Source organism: Bubalus kerabau, chromosome 9 (assembly GCF_029407905.1).
Source record: "Bubalus kerabau isolate K-KA32 ecotype Philippines breed swamp buffalo chromosome 9, PCC_UOA_SB_1v2, whole genome shotgun sequence".
NCBI classification, from domain to species: Eukaryota; Metazoa; Chordata; class Mammalia; order Artiodactyla; family Bovidae; genus Bubalus; species Bubalus kerabau.
The window spans coordinates 44,446,553-44,468,190 of NC_073632.1; the positions used below are offsets into that span (position 1 = coordinate 44,446,553).

At 41.9% G+C, this 21,638-nt stretch overlaps 1 protein-coding gene and 1 non-coding gene across 2 annotated transcripts; one reads left to right on the top strand and one right to left on the bottom strand.

Moving 5' to 3' along the window:
- Window positions 1-8,304: 8,304 nt before the first annotated feature.
- MARCKS (myristoylated alanine rich protein kinase C substrate) lies at window positions 8,305-14,260 on the bottom strand. Its single transcript, XM_055535137.1, has 2 exons — window positions 13,746-14,260; window positions 8,305-11,941 (listed from the first exon to the last, which is right to left on the bottom strand). Exons 1-2 carry the CDS (start codon window positions 13,845-13,847, stop codon window positions 11,042-11,044), a joined length of 1,002 nt encoding a protein of 333 aa, XP_055391112.1. The 5' UTR covers window positions 13,848-14,260; the 3' UTR covers window positions 8,305-11,041.
- A 4,557-nt stretch (window positions 14,261-18,817) lies between these two features.
- On the top strand, window positions 18,818-18,890 carry TRNAS-GGA (transfer RNA serine (anticodon GGA)). The gene has a single exon. It is a non-coding gene; the product is annotated as a tRNA-Ser (tRNA).
- Window positions 18,891-21,638: the final 2,748 nt, after the last annotated feature.

Consider the following 21,638-nt stretch of genomic DNA (forward strand, 5'->3'; position numbering starts at 1 on the left):
AGGAGTCTGGTGGGCTACAGTTCATGGGGTCACAAAGAGTCAGACACAAGTGAGTGACTAATGCTTTTATTTAGTAAAATTAAAAATATAAACATAGACAACATATAAACTTAAAAGATATATCAAATAGTTTTTTAAATAATATTCAATTTGTTTTAATGTCTATGTGATTAAGACTATAAGGTCATTGAATGTTTGACTTAGGAGAAATCATATTATGGATTGGTAGTAGTAGTGTTGGTATTGTTTTTAAGATGAGTGACTTTCCCACCAGATCAGATTTGAGGCATGCAGTATATTCACTCGTATGTTCCCAGATCCCAGTCCTTTCACTAGACCACAGAAGGTGTTTAACAAATGTTTACTAAAATAAGAAATGAAGTATGAGATAAATACTTAAGTAGAAAACTCTCCTTTTGTTTGAATATCTTTATCTTGGACATCCTAAAACATGTTGCAAAGAGTTGCAGTGCACCAGCAGAGTGCATCTGAGGTATTCAATATTAAACCAAAAATTCAGATATATAATAACAGTGAACACTGATGAATACCTCCTAAATGCCAGACATTAGAGTTGATGCATTCCTTCCTACTAACTGACATTCTTTTTAGTCTCAATTTTACACACAGGAACAGTGAGGCTCAGAAAAATAATATACCTAATATTGTAAAAAGTTTTCATGTGACTTCAGTACCTAAGTGCCTAATACTGCTTCATTCTTAGACTTTTTTACACAATAACATTATTTACTAAACAAATTAATATAAAATATCAATAAATTAACTTTATTTTCTAAATAAAATAACACAATTTGACCACATTGACCACGAAGAATAGGACCTAAAGAACACAAAAGTAAGAAAAGTCAGTAATCTTTATTCTGCCCATTTCTTCTTTATTGTGGGCCAGATTTGTATGATGGTTATTATAACTGCCTGTTATAAAAGACTAATCAGTGGTTAAAACCAAATTAAAGATTCTCATACAAAGAATTTTCAGAGAAATCAACTTCTGATTAAAAAAAAACTTCCTTTAACCAAATCTTAAACCTCATTCCATCATTGTTCTCTACTCTATAATTTTAAGAAGGATTCAGAAGATATGATAGTATATTCCAAAGACTTCAGGTAGCAAATGAAAACTAGAGGGGAAATTTTGTTTAAAATTTTTAATATTAATAGTAGTGAGCACATTCAGATTTATGCCTGATTTTATATATATATAGATAGATTTATAAAATATTTGTATGCTTGCTATTATTAATTTGGTATACATACATAAATTTCTGTATTAATTATATATATCTAACTTGTAAATATAGTTTTGATAACAAAATTGGTATACAGGTCAATAAGAAATTAGGGAGGAAGCATGCTTTATGAGGAAGCATGCTTTTTGGAGTAGAATGTGGCAACCCACTCCAATATTCTTGCCTGGACAGAGGACCCTGGTGGGCTACAGTCTGTGGGGCCGCAAAGAGTTGGACATGACTAAGTAACAGAGCACATGCTTTACAAACAGCTAGTTTTAATGAGTCTTCTTGATCTAAACAGAAAAGTATCAAAACTCTTCATTTTCTCATTACATATGTTTATTCTGTGTTTTAACTTATGGCAGAAATGTTTCATAGGAACTATTCACTATCTATTATTGTGACTGTACTTTTTAATTAATTGTACTGGTTCTTTGCCCACTAAACATTAATAAGCATGAAGAATCATTATGTCCTATATAAGAATGTTGAAAAATGTAGATTTTCTCAAGAGAGATGAATAACAACTTTCACTATAGTCTTGAAAATAAAACAAACGCTAGTATTTGTATATTTTTTGTTTATTTTAATGTCTTTTTTTTTTTTGGCCACATGGTACAGTATGTGGGATCTTAAGTTCCCCAATCAGGGCTCAAACTCACACCCCCTGTACAGGAAGTGCTGAGCCTTAACCACTGGACCACCAGAGAAGTCCCGTGTTTGTTTTAAATAAATACATCATTGGAGTGCTCATACATTTCGTTTTTGGATCAAATGGAATTTTAAATTTAGAAGGTATGTACCAATATAGTTTTTAAAATTCTAATTAAAAATTTTTTATTCTCATTCCAAAATATCTACCAATAGTTTATGTTTTTAAAATATTGAGACATATATGATAAAAAGAAAATCAGACATTTATTTGTACTAGTGTATTTCAATACTTGAACTATATAGTGCCCCAGAGGTGGAAGGAAAATAACATTGTTAAGATAATTAACTTTTCTAATTAAAAATCAATATTTTATAACATGACCTGACCAAGTCCATATGCTTTTTTTCTTTATAGTTTCACTGTGTTCTCTAATCTATAAAAATGTTATATATTTTAAATTATCTATTGCCTCATCCAGTGCTTGCCAATTTCTAAAAAGCACTAAAATAAGTAGTTCTAGGTGGTAGTTTGTTTAAAAGAGAATATTACTTTATGGTCACTTAAATTCAACTTTCTCAAACTTCTTTATAAAAGCAACCAATTAATCTTGCCATAAGAGCCTCTGGGCTCTACAGTGAGTATAGTTTTTCTTTAAAAATTGCCAATATCATTGACCCATACTCCATCACAGAAGTTCTAGTATTTTGCCAGGGAAATTAGTGATGCCTACTGGCCAATATGTTCTATTTAGTGTACCACTTCATCGAGTGCTAACATGTATGTCTCTATCACTAGTGACTGCTGAGTCTCCTCATGCCAGACATTTTCTTACTACGTGGAGTAAGGTGTTAAGTTGATAGATTTTGACGACATTTAAAATGATTACTCAGCAGTAATTATTGGGTAAAAGAAAAAAAGACTGCACTGTCTCCCGTTTCTTTGAAATTGTATAAACAGAAGCCTTCTTGACATGACCCCTCAACTAAAATTTAGTAAGGAATGTTCCAACACTTAAATATGTAAACTCATTTAGTTTGAGTAAAGTAAATATCGAGTTATGTTTATTTTTTAAGCACATTCCCCAGTATCTTAATAAAATTTAAACTGATTTCATTTATTGGTTCTATAACTTTAAAAGATAATCTACCATGAGTCCATTGGAGCATCATTTACATTGTTTACATCAAATAAGTTTAATTCTATGAATGTATAGTGATACTAAACAAAAAATACTATCATTGGTCATCTTTGGAGGATATTAGGGAACCAAAGCTTTATTCTGAAAATCAGTAGTTAGAGGGAAGAAATCAAATGCTTATTCTGCCTTTCCATAAACAAATGTGCCTCAGGACAACCAAATGGTTGATGAAGGAAAGTTTCTTTTTATATAATTAGCTGCTCAAATAATAGAAAAAGGAAAGTCAATACGAATAATGCCATTTTATCACTCTAAATTAGTTAATGGATTTAAGCAAAGATAAATTACTTCAAAAATCACAAAAAGTCAGGTTGCCTTCTGATAGACATACACACCATTGCCTATGACATAGTCCTTTGAACCTGAATCTGATCAAGCCTCTTCTTGATCTATTGATCAATTTACAGAAAATACAAGAAATACAGAAAAAACAGAAAAGATGAAGGAATATGTTAAATGACAACAAGAAGTGGAGTTGGCAAAATTCACACTGTGGAAATTATAGGACAAACAACTCAGTTTCTTGCACAAATAAATTGCAAGGAAAATAAACAGAGATGGATAAATTCAGACATAACATTACATAGTATTTTAGACATTTTTTTAATTTATGGCTGACAATATTTTTAATTTTATTTATTTATGGGTGACACTATTTTAAAATTTTAGTTATTTATTTATGGCTGCACGGGGTCTTTGCTGCTGTGTACAGACTTTCCCTATGGTTGTGGCGAGTGGGTGCTGTTCTCTTGTTGCTGTGCACAGGGTTCTCCTTGTGTTGGCTTCTCTTGTTGCAGAGCACAGGCTCAGTAGTTATGGCTCACAGGCTGTAAAGCATGGGTTCAGTATCAGTAGCCCATGGGCTTAGTTCTGGCATGTGGAATATTTCTAGACTGGAGATTGAATCCATGTCCCCTGCATTGGCATGATTCCCAGCAACTGAACCACCAGGAGAAGTCCCTAGACAATATCTTTTTCTTTTTTTTTTAACTCTTTGTGTTTTAGAGATTGTTCCTGTTGTTGTTGTTCAGTCGATCAGTTGTGTCTGACTCTTTGTGACCCCATGAACTGCAGCACGCCAGGCCTCCCTGTCCCTTGCCATCTCCCGGAGTTTGCCCAAGTTCATGTTCATTGCATTGGTGATGCCGTCCAGCCAGCACATCCTCTGATGCCCTCTTATCCTTCTGCCCTCAATCTTTCCCATAATCAGGGACTTTTCCAATGAGTCATCCGTTCACATCAGACGACCAAAATACTGGAGCTTCAACTTCAGCATCAGTCCTTCCAGTGAACATTCAGGATTGATATCCCTTAAGATTGACTGGTTTGATCTTGCTGTCCAAGGGACCCTCAGGAGTCCTCTCCAGCACCACGGTTTGATGGCATCAATTCTTTGGCATTCTGCCTTCTTTATGGTCCAGCTCTCAAAACTGTACGTGGCAGCTGGGAAGACCATAGCTTTGAATATACAGACCTTTGTCGGCAAAGTAACATCTCTGTTTTTCAACACACTGTCTAGATTTGTCATCACTTTCCTGCCAAGAAGCAATCATCCTCTGATTTCATGGCTGCAGTCACCATCCACAGTGATTTTGGAGCCCAAGAAGAGGAAATCTGTCACTGCTTCCACCTTTTCCCCTTCTATTTGCCATGCAGTAATGGGGCCAGATGTCATGATCTTAGTTTTTTTTAATATTTAGTTTTAAGCTGGCTCTTTCACTCTCCTCCTTCACCCTCATCAAGAGGCTATTTATCTTTGCTTTCTGCCATTAGAGTGGGTTCATCTGCATATCTAAGGTTGTTGATGTTTTTCCCGCCTATCTTGATTCCAGCTTGAAACTTGCCCAGCCTGTCTCGTGATGTGCTCAGCATATAGGTTAAACAAACAGGGTGACAGCAGACAGCCCTGTCATACTCCTTTCTCGATCTTGAACCAATCAGTTGTTCCATACGGGGTTCTAACTGTTGCTCCTTGACCTGCATACAGGTTTCTCCGGAGACAGGTAAGATGGTCTGGTATTCCCATCACTCTAAGAGCTTTCCAGTCTGTCATGATGCACGTAGTCAAAGGCTTTAGTGTAGTCGATAAAACAAAGATACATGTTTTTCAGAAATTCCCTTGCTTTCTCTATAATCCAGTGAATGTTGGCAATTTGATCTCTAGTTCCTCTTCCTTTTCTAAACCCAGGTTGGACATCTTGATTCACATCATGCTGAAGCCTAGCATGGAAAATTTTAAGCATTACTTTTCTAGCATGGAGATGTGTGCAATTGTCCGATGGCTAGCACATTCTTTGGTACTACCTTTCTTGGGAATTGGGGTGAAGGTCGGCCTTTTCCAGTCCTGTGACCACTGCTGGGTCTTCCAGATTTGCTGACATAATGAATGTAAAACCTTGATGGCATCATCCTTTAGGAATTTGAATAGTTCTGCTGGAATTTCATCACATCTACTAGCTTTATTAACAGCAGGGCTTCTTAAGGCCAACTTGACTTCGCACTCCAGAATGTCAAAAGAGCTACTTCCTATCAATTCATTAATAAAGATTTAAGATAGAGATATCATCTATTTTTCTAATTTTTAAACTATTGTTTCTCTTTTCTAGGGTAATATTAATAATAAAAACCTCAAGCTAGAAACCAGTCTCTCTTTCTTTGAAGGAAGAGAAAAAGTAATCATGTAGAATTCTTTACATCCTGACCTAAGGACAGACAGCCTTTCCATTCTTACCCTGGAGTTTGCTAGGGCTGCAATAACAAATAGTAGACTGGGTTGGCTTTAACAGTAGACATTTATTTTCTCAAGTTCTGGAGACTAGAAGTCCAAAATCAAGGTGCTGACAGGTCTGGAGTCTTCTGAAGGAGATCTGCAAATCTCCTTGTTTTACAAATGGCCACTTTTTTCCTGTGTCCTCACATGCTCTTTTTCTCTAAACACATGTGTTCTGGGTATCTCTCTGCATGTCCAATTTTTTTTTCTTCTTGTAAAGACATCAGTCACATTAAATTAGGGATGACCCTGACACCCTTATTTGAACTTAATCACCTCTTTAAGATTCTGTCTCTAATAAGTCACATTCTAAGTCATATTCAACATGAATTTTGCAGGGATGATTCAGCTGATAACAAGGCCTTTCAAAATCTCATCATGTTCATTTGTAATATCAATGCCATGTGCATGTGAGCTAAGTCACTTCAGTTGTGTCTGGCTCTGCAATCCTATGGACTGCAGCCTGCCAGGCTCCTCTGTCCGTAGGATTCTCCAGGCAAGTGTACCAGAGTGGGTTGCCATTTCCTCCTCCAGGGGATCTTCCTGACCCAGGGATCAAACCCACATCTCTTATGTCTCCTGCATTGGCAGGCATGTTCTTTACCACGAATACCACCTGGGAAGCCATATTAACTGCTTAAAATGGTTTGAAATCTAGAAAAAACTTCAGTGTTGATGCAAAAGCTAAGCCCTTGAAGCTCATGCAATTAATTACAAAGCTACACTTTGCAAATAGTCTGTAGCCAAACATTTCTAATCATTGACTCTCACACCCTAATTCTCTAAGACATGTGCCCTCCAATACGGCAGCCACATGTGGCCATAAAGTGATTTTTATGTACACTTGGAATGGCTGGTCCAACCTGAGATGTCAGTCTAAATCACTGAATTTCAAAGTGTTATTAAGGAAAAAACAACTAAGTAATTTTTTTATTGATTACATGTGCAAATATTTTGGATATGTAATTATTAAAATAATTTAATGTTTCTTATTTAAAATTATGGTTACTAAAAAGTTTAAAATGACATTGTGGCTAGAATTATATTTTATTGGTTGGTTCTTTCCCAAATGCAGGTATGTATCATCTGAATTAAGACTTGCTTTGAGTCTTTCTTAGACTTCCAATTTATAATTCATCACAAATCCCTTCTCTTTCTACATCCCCACTAATTTACCCAGGGACAGAGTTCTAGCACTTTATCCAGTCCATAACACATATTTCAAACCTAAGAGACACTTGCCATTTGTTGGGAAGACAATCTGTAATGCTAACTTAACAAATTCAACTGAAATGTTATATTTATTGAAATTCCAAGTGATGAGTAATCCTATTGCCTTTCATCTTTCCCCTGAGAGAATAAGAGTAGTTGACAAATATACTCTCACTTCTCACTTACTAGTAGTACTAAGAAGTCTTATGTTCTAATTTCACCAAAACACTAAAACTGAGATTATCAGGGTTTCTAAAAATTTTAAAGTGATTATTTTATGTACACGCAGCTGCTAGATCCTATGGTGGGATATGTCTTTTGGTTTGTTTTTAAAAATGTTGATGAGTTGAGAGGAAAAACCACAGATAGTATTTGAAGATCAAGAATTTATCACTTTTTTAGGAACATAAAATATGGTTAACATTCACACCTTTTAGAAGTATTCATTTTCCATGTTTAAAATAGCATTGTTGGGTGTAATTTAAAGGAGTGCTAGAACTTGAATCCCCAACAGGGACTGGCACATTTACAGACTGAAAGCATTTTAAAATTCCTGTTTGCTATACCGTGGTTTAAGCTCTTTCATAAGCTGGAAAGTGGACAGGGGGAAAAAATGCTCAATTTGCATAGTGAATAATTAAAGGAAAGATAAAAGCTAATAGCCCTGTTACTTAACCAATTTTTCAATTTTCAAAGCTAATTGGGCTATGTTAAACTACATGCCCCTCCCAGTTGGATCTACCTGATATATAGAAAAGCAAAAAGGAACCCTTCTTCCAAATCCTTAACCTTAATTGCAAAAGTTTATTGTTTATATTCATATGAGGGGGAAATGTAAATAAATTGCATTGTTTCTCAAATACATTAAGTTCTATCATTAAAGTTTTTGACTTGTGAGCATTGTAACTCACTGTCAATGGATATAATTTTATATCCTACGTATGATGTCAAGCATATCTTCTAAATTCCTTAAACTGAATAAGTTATACTTACCATCAACACTGAAGATGTAAAATTTTTCTCTAAAACTTGCATTTTATAGTTAAATCTGTAAAAAATCCTATTTTAGCAAGCTTGATTATATCAACTGTTAAAACTTTATTTTACAAGCAATAGGAATTGGATCAAATAATTATTATAATCCAGAGGAATTATTTTATAACCATAGCAAATGCCATTATACACACTGCCAATACAGATTTAATAGACAATACTGAACTGTACAAGAGTTATTTATTTTTCCTTAATCTCAAAGCTATTTTAGTAATACAAAAAGCCATATTAACATTTCTCCATTAGAAAACAATGTGATGTACAAAACTTTGGATGAAAAGATATATGTCAAATTTCACTTAATCATTTGGTGGAAAATCCACCACTCCATCGATACCACCCAAAGTGTTTTAGGCAATGATTAAAATCAAAGTAAGCATCTTAATAAACTCCAGCTGTTAAAAAAAAACAGACCTAGCAATATAGTTGGCTACATAGTATTTTTGACTACTCAGGGTTACTTTTTTAAATCCATTTTTTTTTCTGAGTCCTACCACATACCAAATGCTGTACTTGTCCAAGTAGGTATTTGAGGAAAAGTTGGTAAGGTAGAAGACCCCATAAAGCAGTCCTTTGGTTACTGTATTTGTCTTTTAAACGTCCTCCAAGATCAAGGAACCCCAACTAAAAGTACACACTCTTCCAAGTGTTATTTGATTTTATTAGTGGGGAGGGTGTTGGTAAAGAGGTCATGAACTATTATTTATAATCCATTATTCCAATTAAAAGCACATGTCAGAAACTAATTTGTTATTTTTCTAATGAGTTTAAGATCTGGCATTCAGTTATTACCAACGTGGTTCACCCTACAAGGCACACTGCTCAAAAACAGCAAAGCAGGTATGCATAAATGTTTTTCTTTGCATTTAGTGAAGTAATATTTGATACCCATATTTATCTTAAAATTCGGTTGTTTAAGGTCCAGTGAAGAAAATAAATCCAGTTATGGGGTGGTAAAGAGCAAAGAAGGTTAACTAGTAAATTATTACTATACAAAGAAATTTTATTCTCTATCTTTTCCTTTGAATAACAAGATACTAACACACTATTTTCATTAAAAAAAAAAAAAAAAAAATGCTTGCAACTATTGAACTGAGGCAAGTACAAAGGCCCATAAACCAACAGTATCGTCCATTCATCACCATTACTTCTTTACATTAAGCTTGTTCTCCTAAAGTATAATGCATACTCTAAGCTATAACTTGGAAATTAGCCAAGCACTAAGCAATTACAATGGCAGGTAATACACCATCAGTTTTTAAAACACTTTCGGTCACTTTTCATGACCCACCTCCAGTTTGAATTGAATATATTCTCAGTATAAATTTGTTTTGGGATCCGCATGACAAAAAAAAAATGTAATTTTATGACATTTTCACATAAGACATTTAAATAGTCTTCAGTTCATACCACTTTTGTATTAAATGATTCATCCTGACATGCTATATATAACTACAATAAAAATAACCAATTTTTAAAGAAAGCTAAATGCAGATGTTAACAGATTTGACATGGAATGTTGTAAGATATTCCTGTACGTAATCTGATACTACTGATTATAAATTTACGAGTTTGAAAAACTTCAGATTAAAAACCACAAGAAAAATTTACTCTTGATGGCATGCAAGATCTTTTTCAAAATGAAACCAGGACCTCAAAGTCTCAGTATTTTATCAGAACATAAAGAAACACAACAAATTTGTACATTTTATTCACATTTATTTTTCGCTTTTAGTGTGCTCACAGAAAATTAGAACACCTTAAGCAGGAGTTTAATAGCAATTTTTGTAAGCAAAGTTACATTCCATCTCTAAGTCAAATTGGTCAAAGCTTCTCCAGTATTTACAAAACATGATAGACAAGATGCTACACAAAACCATTGCATCTGAAGATTTTTTCCTTATTCTCAAAGACGACTGGAAAAGAAAGCATTGTCTGCTGTAATCAAAAACATACCACAGTATAAACAGTAACCATTCCACTTATCACAGCTTGGTTGAGTTTAAAATTTGTGTTTAAAAGGTCCAAGATGACTGCAGTTTTACAAAAATGGGCAGGGTGGAAAGTTGCAAACTTCATGTGCTTCTGGATATCAAGATTTGTTTTTATACAATAGTCACAGTTAAAAACACCCTGCTGGTAATACATAATTACACTTTATTAAGGTCATAAACCAGCAATAAACAATAAAGCCTATACAACTTGTAGTTCTACTTAATCACTGACTGGTACAGCTAACATGAGATAAGTGAAAAGTTCCTATGGTTTAAATGAACTCCTAAGACTATGATCTTTTTAAAAATCTGGGTATCGGTGTTTTTTTTTTTCCTCTTTCCTTCTTAGTCAAGACTTGTAGTGTTGTAAACCTGCCTCACAAAATACATCGTAATAACTTTTCTTAAAAAAAAAAAAGACTAAGCCTTTACACCATCATTTCTAGTGGTACATTATCTTGGCAATGTTATGCACCACTTAAATTTCTCCGTGGTGGCCCCTATCACTTCATCTGATATCCCTTTTTGACCCACCCATCTCCTTCATATATGGGCATGTCCATAGATTGACAAAGAAAGTTTACAATTTTGAATAAAGATGCAAAGTATGCAAAAAACATTAATACTGATGCAAAAAAATAAAAATAAAAGAGAAACAAGGCAGAGGAAGGTATTTAAGCTCTCCTCGACCTGTTGGAATGGTGGTAACAGAATGATCTGAGATGGGATCTGTGGGGAGTGGGTTAAAAACAAAATTTGTTGTTTAAAAAAAAGTAAAATAAAAAAAGACATCTTTAAAATCAATCCCTGGTTGTAGACAAGTTCTCCAAAACCAGTACCTGGCACCACTCCAACAAACAAACGGGGGGAGAAAGTTCTTCGATTATCTCAAAAAATCTTGCCCTTTTACTCGGCTGCCTCCGCTGGGGGCGCTTCTGGACTGCACTCGGGCTGGGCCTCCTGTGAAGGGGCTGCGCAGGCTGACGACGCCGGGGCGGCCGCAGCCTCCTCCGCCGGGGCCGCCTCCTGCTCTGGGGGCACGCCGGGCCCGGCGGCCGAGGGCGCCTCGCAGCCGGCCGCGCTGACCCCGGCCTCTTCTGCCTTCTCCTCAGCCTTGCTGGGCTCCTCGACGGCCTTAGCCTCCTCGCTGGCGGGCGGCTTCTCGGGCGCGACGGCAGCCTCCTCGGGCTTGGCCTCCTGCGGGTCGCCCCCCGCCGCCCCCTCCTCGCCCGCGGCCGCCTCCTCGCCTGGCGCCGCTGTCGGCTCCCCGGGGGCCGCACCCGCCTCGCCGGCGGCCGCAGCGGCGCCCCCAGAGGCCTCGTCCTTGCCGCCTTCGGCGGAGGCGCCGGCGGCCCCTTCGGCCTCACCGCCCTCTCCTGCCTCCTTCTTGTTCTTCTTGAAGGAGAAGCCGCTCAGCTTGAAAGACTTCTTGAAGGAAAAGCGCTTCTTTTTTTTTTTCGGGGTCTCGTTGCTGGGCGAGGGCGTGGCCCCATCCTCAGCCTTCGGCGAAGACGTCGAGGAGGCGGCAGAGGCGGCCTCCCCCTCGGCGGCCGTGGGTGAGCCGGGCTCGGCGGCCTCGCCCTCCACGGGGGCCTCCTTCTCCACGGGGCTGGCCCCGGCGTCGGGGGCAGCGGCGGCCGGCTCATCTTTCTCGGCCGCGGCGGGCGACGCCGCCCCGCTCCCGGCGGCCGCGGGCTCCTCCTTGTCGGCCGCCGGGGCGCTGCCGTTGGCCTGCAGCTCCTCCTTGGCGCCGGGCTCGGCGGCCGCGGGAGAAGCGTCGCCGTTTACCTTCACGTGGCCATTTTCCTGCGGGGCAGAGAAAGCGGGAGGTCACTGAGGGGGCCCGGGCCTGTCATCCCCGCCCCCACTTCTGGACCGGGAGGGTCCACCGTCCCTCCGGGCCCCTCAGGTTTTGCAGATCCTCTCCCTTATGGGGAGGCGGGGTTGGATGCCCGGACGAGAGTTCCTCGAAGACCTGGGGCAATGGTGTTTGGGGTGCCTAAAGGCACTGCGGGGGCCTCGACCACGCAACAAATTCCGAGGCCTTAAGAGGGCAGAGACCGAAACGTGGAAAGCAAAGGGTAATCCATTCCAACCTTCGCTTCAGGGGCTTTAGGATAAGAGTCCTGTAATAAATGATACACCAAACGCCCGTTGGAAGGAGACACAGACACAGAACCAGAGCCAGTGATCTGTGCCTAGGTTACACGTCCTCTTTTCTCCCTAAACTCTAAAGGCCTCTTCAAAACACCAAGAACTCCCAGGGGGGAATCCCAGCGTTCCAGCCCGAAGCGCCTGGACTGCGCGCGCAAAGGCCCTACGCCCCAAAGACCTGGGGTCGGCAGGGGGCGCTGCGCCTCCACCAGCTGACCTTGGCGCAGGCAGGCGCGGAGGGGCGGGGCCGCCCGGCCACCCCGCCCTACCCGGTCGGGCCCTGCCCGCTGGCCGAGGCGCCCCCGAGCCCGGATAGCGTAGCCCAGAGTCCGCAAACAAAGCTCAGGTGGCATCCTGGTCGGCATAAAACCAACAAGACAGGGGGAAAACCATTATTTCAGAGGTCTTGTCTCTGCTTCCACGCCCACCTTTGCCTGTGATTCTGAGAAGCCCGGGCGCGCCCCGGCGGCTCATTTTGCATTTTTAACGGGTTCAAAGCCTCTTGGCAGAGCCTGCCTTTCCTATTAGGTTAGGGCAGGCGAAGCAACACGGTCTCTGCTCTAGGAAAAGAGGCGTGGTGGTTGCCCGGTGTTTGTGAAGCAGCCACCCTTGGCCGACCTCTCGCGCCCACCCAACTGTGGCCATCTGCCTGGATTCGGGCAGCGCCGGGGCAGCCCCCGCAGTGGTCCAGGCGCCACGCACACCAACAATCTCGACTGAAACACACGAACTGCCTCCTGTTGACCATCTGGACAGGTTCTTCAAGGACCCACAGTCTTCCCACCCTAGGGAGACCATTTAAAAGTCAGATAGGTGTGTAATTCCACAGACAACTACGAATAAAGACTTAGAACAGTGAGAAAAGCCCATCAAAAGGTAGTGAAACCTGCCCACCTCCAGCCACCCAGCAACCTTTCCAAGAACCCAGGTCACGCCACCTCGGTTTACAATAAGACAGCTCTCCTTCCCTCCTCAGCCTTTCTTCACCGCCATCCCTACTGCGCTCCCCCCACCCTTCTCTACCCACACACATACAATCACACCAGAAATCCTGAAGGCGACCCAGTCTCGACAACAAACACGAGAGCCACCCAAACACCTTTGTGCCCACCAAGCACAAATGCAACCTGGCTGGGGGTGGGGGTGGGGGTAGCACCTAGCTAGTCAGGTTCTGCCAAGCTCCAAACACGCCATTTTAAACGATTTATCACTTCTTTCCTCCCGTCTACACAAGAATTCGCCAGGATTCTCTGGGAACCATTACTTTGGGAGTCAGAGGAGACCCCACCTATGAGAAATTGACAATTTGGCTATCGCTTTCCATTCAACTTTCAGACGAATCTGGCCACGCTTCTCTCCGCCGAATGCGCCTCGGGCACGACCAAGGAGGGAAGGGGAAGCGCCGGGACTAGAGAAAGACACCAAATAAATGACCAGAACCACAGGTAGAATTTACCTGCCCATTCGCTTTAGAAGGCGACGAGGCCACAGCCGCCTCCCCGGGCCTCTCCGCGGTGGCTTCTCCCTTCGCGGCGGTCTTGGAGAACTGGGCACCCATGCTGGCTTCTTCAACAAAGAAACTCAACAGATCCAAGGGGGGAACAAAGAGCTTCGGGTTGGTGTAACGACGGGGCAAGCGGCAGCACCAGCGGCAGCAGCAGCGGCGGCAGCAGCACACACACCGGAGGGAGGGGGGAGTGGGGGTGGTGAAGAGGACAGAACAGAACCGATTAAATACACGCCGGATAAAAAATTTTAGTCGTAGAGATCAAAAAGCAGCAGCGCAGAAGGGAGGGGAAAAGGGTGGAAAAGTCGAGCACAAAAAAAGGAGCCCAAGTGTAGTTTTTTAAAAAAAAGAAGTAATAAAAAAATCCCAGATTTGTAGCCGCACTGTAGACAAGAGGAAAATGGAGAAATCTCCCTGGTTGCTAATAAGATGCGGGGTCCAACGCCCAAGTGCACAGATGAATGGGCTCGCGGGCGCTGACGCGGCCCCCGCGCTCGCCGGCCAATCCGCGCGCCGCACACAAAGCAGGGGGTGGGGCCTGCGCGCCCGGCGAACAATGGAGCCGCGCTTTGCAAACGGTTTGAAAATCAGCCTCAGACCGAGAATTAATGTCCTTCAAATAAATAAATCAATTAAAAAATACCTGCCTTTCGCCTCCTTCTGCTTGAAAATAATAATGCAGTACTGGATTGGCTTGCTTTGTTTGTAATTTATTAACGCGGGGGGGTGGGGGGGCGGGTACTTGTGGATGAGGGCGGAGAAAGCGTTAACTTGACTCGCTTTGGCTCTAGTCGGTCTATAACCGTGTCTGTCTCCTTCCACTCCCTCCCCTCCCCCATCTTTCCGTGTGTTTATGTGTATGTGTGTGTATGTACGCAAGTTTTTAAGACAATGGTTGGGATTTGGGTGCAGCATGTTTTCAGTGTCTGTTCTATATAGGTTTCACAGATCTTGCACAGGGTTTGTTCTTCTAACTGTTGCAAATGTGAATTTGCCCCAAATCGAAAGGTATTTAAACCAAGAAGATCGAATTTCATCAAAAGAGATTGCGAGTTAGAATTAGGTCTGTAGGCCAGATGTGGAAAATGCAAAACCAGCAAGCAGACGAAGCCACACTCCCTTCTCTATCCCACATTGACATGAAATAAAATATTTCGAGATTGGCCTCTGCGCTCATCAACCCTCGCCCCTCCCCCATCCCCTATTAGTGATTACCACCCCCACCCCCCCACACACAACATTATAAAGTGAGAATCATGAACAAAAGATCGAAAAGGCTTGCATTTTATCACTGTATGAAACGACGGTTTTCCTCTATGGTGAAATGAGACAGTCGAGAGTGTGCGAATCCATATTTACAGTCGGGATGCGATTCGCGTCGCTATGAATCTTTTTCAGTCCACTGCCAGGATCAGATGGACTCTTTTTTTCTGAACGTGTGTGAATGTGCAAGCAAGCGAGTGGGCTCCTTCTTAGAAGGAAGGAGGCAGCAGCGATAAAATTCTGAAAAACCGGATTGATTATTACAATTTCTAAGGAGAAATTACATATTGAGAAATACCAAGAAGACCCATGAACGCTACAAGCCTAACTTGGGTTAGAGAAAAAGCTTCTATAAGGAAACCCAGGGTATCTCCAACTGCATCTCTTGTCACGGAAATACCAGACGCTATTTGTGCGTGAAAGACAGCGCGCTGATTTAAATAATGGAGGGGGAGAAGGTAGGGGCAAAAATCAAGGATACACACACTTACACATACTCTTATAAGCATTCTCCTACCACCTACATTTTTGCTCCCAAAGTTTTCACTCGTGTCCAAATCAGACTACCTTTTTTCGTTTACATTTAGTGATCCTGAAAAGAATAACCTTTCGTTTATGGAGGTGAGAAGCAGTCGAAAGAATGGTTCATTTCTCCTGGTGCTGGCTCTGAATTCTCAAACAGTTTTATTTTTCTGCTCATTGTAGGGAAATGGGTCACACTCTAGAGTGAAAAAGACGGTTGGTTCAAGCCAATAACTCTTTGTTCAAGTATTGCTTTGAAAGTCACCAAGTTGCAGATCTTTACAAGCTTAGTCTTCTCACTGTCCACTACTTCAGATGCATCATTATTCCATCACGAAGTCATACTCCCCAGAGCCGACGTTAAGGCGTTTCCGTCGAGGTGTATCTTGCCAAACATGTTAATCACCCTTACGGGAGCCCGCTGGCCTGACCCAGGACCCCAGCTGCCGCGATGGATACGAATCCCTTGTAATAGCGGAGTTCCAACTCGAAAAGCAAACTGGTTGATTCAAAAACCACCATCCAGGCGATTCTCAATAGCTCTTTTAAACCGTTGATATCCACCCACCCCCAACGTGAATCGTGCCCCTTTCTTCTGCATCCCCCTCCTGGTTAAACTTGGGGTGTTGCTAGCTAGCTGTCGAATTTTTTCCAGGCGCGTTCTTAGCCCTCCATTTGGGGGCTGCTTTTATTGCTCCTTTGTTACCAGGCTGCCGTGTAGCTTTCCCCCCTTTTCTTTCTCGAATGCCTATTTGCCTAGTATCGGCTAGTCTCCTTGACAACGGCCGGGGAAGATTCGGAGCCCAGGGCGGGGGGAGGGGGAAGGGGCGGAGCCGGCGAGAGGGTGGGCAGGGAGGTGGTAGAAGGGAAAGAGGTGCTGAGCGAGAGACAGGGAGACAGACAGCGAAGCAGATGGCCGCGCGAGGGGGCGGGGCCCAGGCGGGGCGTGCGGGGACCCCGAGCGTCGCGAGTGCGACGGAGCCAATCAATTTCCTCAGCTGCACCGGGGCTAGAAAACAAGTGTAAACACGTAGATTCCCTCGCCTGGAGCGGTCGTGTAATTTAGTGTGGAAAAGAGTTTTCTTTAGATAGAAAAGCGCATTTTTAGCGCAGGTTGGAAAGCCGACAGGCCCCAGTAACTGGCGGGGGAGGCAGCTTGCGGGACGCTGCCGGGGGTGGCGGTTGCTGAGGGCTGCGCCAGTGTCGCCTCAGACTCCCCCGGCATTGGGCCAGACGGGGGGTAGGGTGGGGGGGAAGCCCGGAATGCTCGAGGGGGTGAAGGCGGAGGATGGGTGAGGAAGGAAGGGCTGGAAAATGGGAAGAGGTCGCTCTGTCTCGGAAACTACATAATGGCTGGGAAGGACTGCCAAACAACATTGAAACCGGTAGGAAGTTGTACAATGTAAGTACACAGTTCCTCAGGAGTTCGGTGTTCACACAACCAGAGCTAAATGTTTCAAATCCACCTCTAAGTTAAAAAAAAGATAATTTATATAAATAAGACTAAGGAACCCAAGTGGTCATAGTGAAAATGTAAAACTGGTAACCAACTCACCAGGAGTACAAATTCTTTATTTGCATTTTTAAAGCACACACTAGGATATTTCTAAGATGTTAACGATCTGTATATAGTTTTCTCTAGAAGAAGAACGCTTTATTTTATTTAAGATATCTCAAAGTTATTTTTTCCCCTTATGTTAGCAGTAGAAGGAATTTTTAGAAATGGTTCCACAGATTCTTGAGGGACTACTGTATGCTGCACATACTGATGTAGGCCTTGTTTTCCCACTAGTGAACAAGAGAGACGAAGTTCCTGGCCTCAAGGTGCTTCCTTCCCATGCCGTCCCCCCATCATTCCCCCCATCCTCCGCTGCTTGCAGGTTCTTAGTTCCTCACAGCTTACTGAGCCCTTGTTCCCTTGCTCCCTGTAGTGGAAGGACAGAGTCCTAACCACTGGTTTTGTTGTTGTTGAGTTGCTAAGTCATTTCCAACTCTTTGTGACCCCATGGACTGCGGAACGCTAGGCTTCCCTGTCCTTCACTATTTCCCTGAATTTGCTCAAACTCATGTCCATTGTGTCCATGATGCCATCCAAGCATCTCATTCTCTGTAGGCCACTTCTGCCCTCAATCTTTCCCAGCATCAGGGTCTTTTCCAGTGAGTCAGTTCTTCGCATCAGGTGGCCAAAGTATTAGAGCTTCAGCTTCAGGTCAGCATCAGTCCTTCCAATGAGTATTCAGGGTTTATTTCCTTTGGGATTGACTGGTTTGATCTTCCTGCTGTCCAAGAGACTTGCAAGAGTCTTCACTAGCACCACAGTCTGAAAGCATTAATCCTTTGGCACTCAGCCTTCTTTGTAATCTGACTCTGTACTGCCAAGGAATTCCCAAGGAGCTTGCATTTTAGTAGATAGTCTGCTTTAGAGGAAGTGGATTATCTAGTTTCATCTCTTCTCTTACCAGATATTGTCAGTTGGCAGAACCAGGAATAGAGTTCACTGCCTTGATGATTCCAAGCCTCCAGCTTCTTCCATTACTTCTGGTGCTTACCTTCTTTTGATGGCACAGATTTATTGGTAGGTTGCTTATTCATTCCCGAATTACTTACTTCAGCTCCTGCTGAGTACCTGGAAGGTGCTAGACATTCAGCTGACACCCCTGACACCAGGGAAGAGGATGAACATGTGTGTCCTCACTTGTAACTTCCACTTCACATTATTATCTCTTAAAACTTCTTAGAATATGAAGAAAGAGAACAAAGGATGGGATTATGTGTGGTTAAAAAAAATAAAAAAGATGAGGGCCACTTTCTAGATTCCAAATTAAATATACCTTTTTCATTTGACATTCATTCAGCATTCATTCAACATTCATTCAGAAAATACAAGATCCCACTGTATTTATGGTGTTATGCTCCATTTTTCATCTCAGATTTTATATTATCTGAACTTTAATTCCACATAAGTTGATTAGTTTGGAGTATAGCATGGAGCAGAGCAGACACAGCCTCTCATTCATTCAATAGGTATTTTTTGAGTTCCTATCACGTGCTAGGCATGTGAAACATCAGTGAACAAAAGAGACAAGAAATCTTTATGGAGCTTACATTTTAGACTAGGGAGAAAAACAAAATTTAACAAATAAGCAGTAATTTATCTTTTTACCTTTTCATACTGTTCATTGGGTTCTTGAAGCAAGAATACTGGAATGGTTTGCCATTCCCTTCTCCAGTGGGCTTCCCTGGTGGCTCAGAGGTTAAAGTGTCTGCCTGGAATGCGGGAGACCCAGGTTCGATCCCTGGGTCAGGAAGATCCCCTGGAGAAGGAAATGGCAGCCCACTCCAGTACTCTTGCCTGGAGACTCCCATGGAGGGAGGAGCCTGGTAGGCTACAGTCCATGGGGTCGCAAAGAGTCGGACACGACTGAGCGACTTCACTCACTCACTCACTCTCCAGTGAAAGAGAGAGTGAAAAAGCTAGGTTGATACTCAGCATTAAAAAAACTAACATCATGGCAGCCCGTTCCATCACTTCATGGCAAATAGATGGGGGGGAGAAGTGGAAACAGTGACACATTTTATTTTCTTGGACTTCAAAATCACTGCAAATGGTGACTGCAGTCATGAAATTAAAAGACACTTGCTCCTGGAAGAAAAGCTATGACAACCTTAGACAGTGTTACTATAAGGCAGAGACTTCACTTTGCTAACAAAGGTCTCCATAGTCAAAGCTAGGTTTTTTTCCAGTAGTCATATACAGATGTGAGAGTTGGATCATAAAGAAGGCTGGGCACTGAAGAACTGATACCTTCAAATTGTGGTGCTATGGAGTACTTTTGAGAGTCCCTTGGAGAGCAAGGAGATCAAACCAGTCAATCCTAAAAGAAATCAACCTGAATATTCATTGGAAGGACTGAGGCTGAAGCTCCAATTCTCTGGTCACCTGATGGGAAGGGCTGACTCATTGGAAAAGACCCTAATGCTGGGAAAGAGTGAGGGCAGGAAGAGGGTGACAGAGGATGAGATTGTTGGATGGCATCACCAACATTGTTGGATGGTATAAGTGTGCAAACTGGGAGGTAGTGAAGGACAGGGGAGCCTGATGTGCTGCAGTCCATGGAGTTGCAAAGAGTTGGGCATGACTTAGCAACTGAACAATAACAACAAGCAGATTATATGGAATACTAGCAGTACATTAAGTGTTGGGAAGGGGGTGGGTCTGGAACAAAGTAAGGGGGATGTGAGTGCAGGGTTTAAATTCTATATAGGAGGGCAGGAAAGGCCTTGCTCGCTGAGAAGATAAACTTGGAGCAGATTTGAAGAAGTGAGGGATTTGATAAGGTGCTTCTAACCTAACAAGAGAAGTAAAAATTGAACAAAAAGATCACAAATAGGTAAGTAATTATAAATAATAACATGTGCTCTGAAGGAAAATTTGGGTTCTATAAGATAGTTTAGTTAAGAGGGTTTAAGAAGGCCACTTTAAAGTAGGAAACCTAAAGAGGAAACCTAAAGTATACGTAGGCTTTAGCCTGGTAAAGAGGTGGAGGGTTATGTTCAGATGGAGGAAAGCCCCTGAGGAGGGAAGAGTTCAAATGGATTTGGGGGGAAGGTCAAGAGATTGGTTTGGACATGTTTTTGGATGCCTTTAAAATATCCTAGTGGAAGAGTTGAGTGTGCAGATGTAAGAGTCTGGAGCTCAGAGTTTGGTTTGGAATGTAAATAGAGGTATGTGATCATTCTATATGTAAATACTTTCTGAAGCCAAGTCATGAACGTACACCAAGAGAGTGCAGAAGCACACCCTAAATACCTTCTGCCTTAAGAGGCTGGGTAGATATTTGTCAGTTATACCTTAATAAAGCATAGCATAATTTAACAAAGTAATAAAATAATTGAACAGTAGAAACAAAAAGAGAGTGAGGCTGGGTAGAAAAGGAGGCTAGCTGGCAAAGAAGATTGAGAAGGAACCTCTAAGAAGACAGAAAACCAGAAGAGTGTGGGGTCTGGAAAATCAGTGAAGACAGTGTCTCAGGGAGTGGTTAGTTTTGTCAAATGCTGTTGAGAGGTCAGATAAAAGACTGAAAAGTTTCCATTGGTTGTTGCTGGTTACAGAACAGTGTTCTGTATGCAGAATATAGAAGTAACTAGTTACGGGCTGCAGAGCAGTTTTTATCTTACGTTGAAAGTGGAATCCAGATGTAGTATGTTGAACAGTCAATGGGAGGTAAAGAAGATGACAATATAAATAGTCCCTTCTTTATGAAGTTTGACTGGGTAGAGGGTGTAGATAGACAGGGAAGTAGCTGTAAAGGGATGATAGAATATTTTTTGTTTGGATTTGGGTTGACTTGGATGGAAGATAATAGAGCAAAGTTGACTGCTCTGAAAATTAATCCAGTAAAGGGAAATGTAACCAGTGTAACATTGAAAAGGAATAATGAATGGAATGAGGCCCCTAAGAATGCAGGAGGGGATGGAGATGTAGGGCACATGCTGAGATACTGAATTTTGAAAGACTTTGCTCCTTTCCTGTGACAGAAGAGGATGGTCAAGATTGACTCCCAGGAAGATGAGAGGTTTTCCTTCTGATGGTTTCTACTTGCCTTTGAAATTCATCAGCTAAGGGTGAAGAAGAGAAGTTTGAGTTTGATTATGTTACAGAAGATAGGAAATAGTAATTGGGAAGCACAGGATTGAGACTTTTGGGTATAGTAAGATTTTAAAGCAATAATGAGTGCCCATTTGATGTTAATAAATCCCGATGATGATTACTCAGTATATCAGAGTTTCTCTCTTGGTATAAACTCTTAAAATTATTTAATTTTGGCTGTACTGTGTCTTTGTTGCTGCATGCAGACTCTGCCTAGCTGCAACAAGCAGGGGCTACTCTAGTTGTGGTGAGCGGGCTTCTCGTTGTGGTGGCTTCTTTTGTTGCAGAGCACAGGCTCTAGGGTGTGTGGGCTTCAGTAGTTGAGACTCCTGGACTCTAGAGCGTAGGCTCAATAGTTGTGGCACACGGGCTTAGCTGCTCTGTGGCATGTGGTATCTTCCTAGATC

Coding starts and splice junctions, on each gene's coding strand:
- MARCKS (XM_055535137.1), bottom strand. CDS start 13,847: ATGGGTGCCCAGTTCTCCAAGACCGCCGCGAAGGGAGAAGCCACCGCG. Junction 11,942..13,745: donor CTTCTAAAGCGAATGGGCAG/GTAAATTCTACC, acceptor TCTGCCCCGCAG/GAAAATGGCCACGTGAAGGT.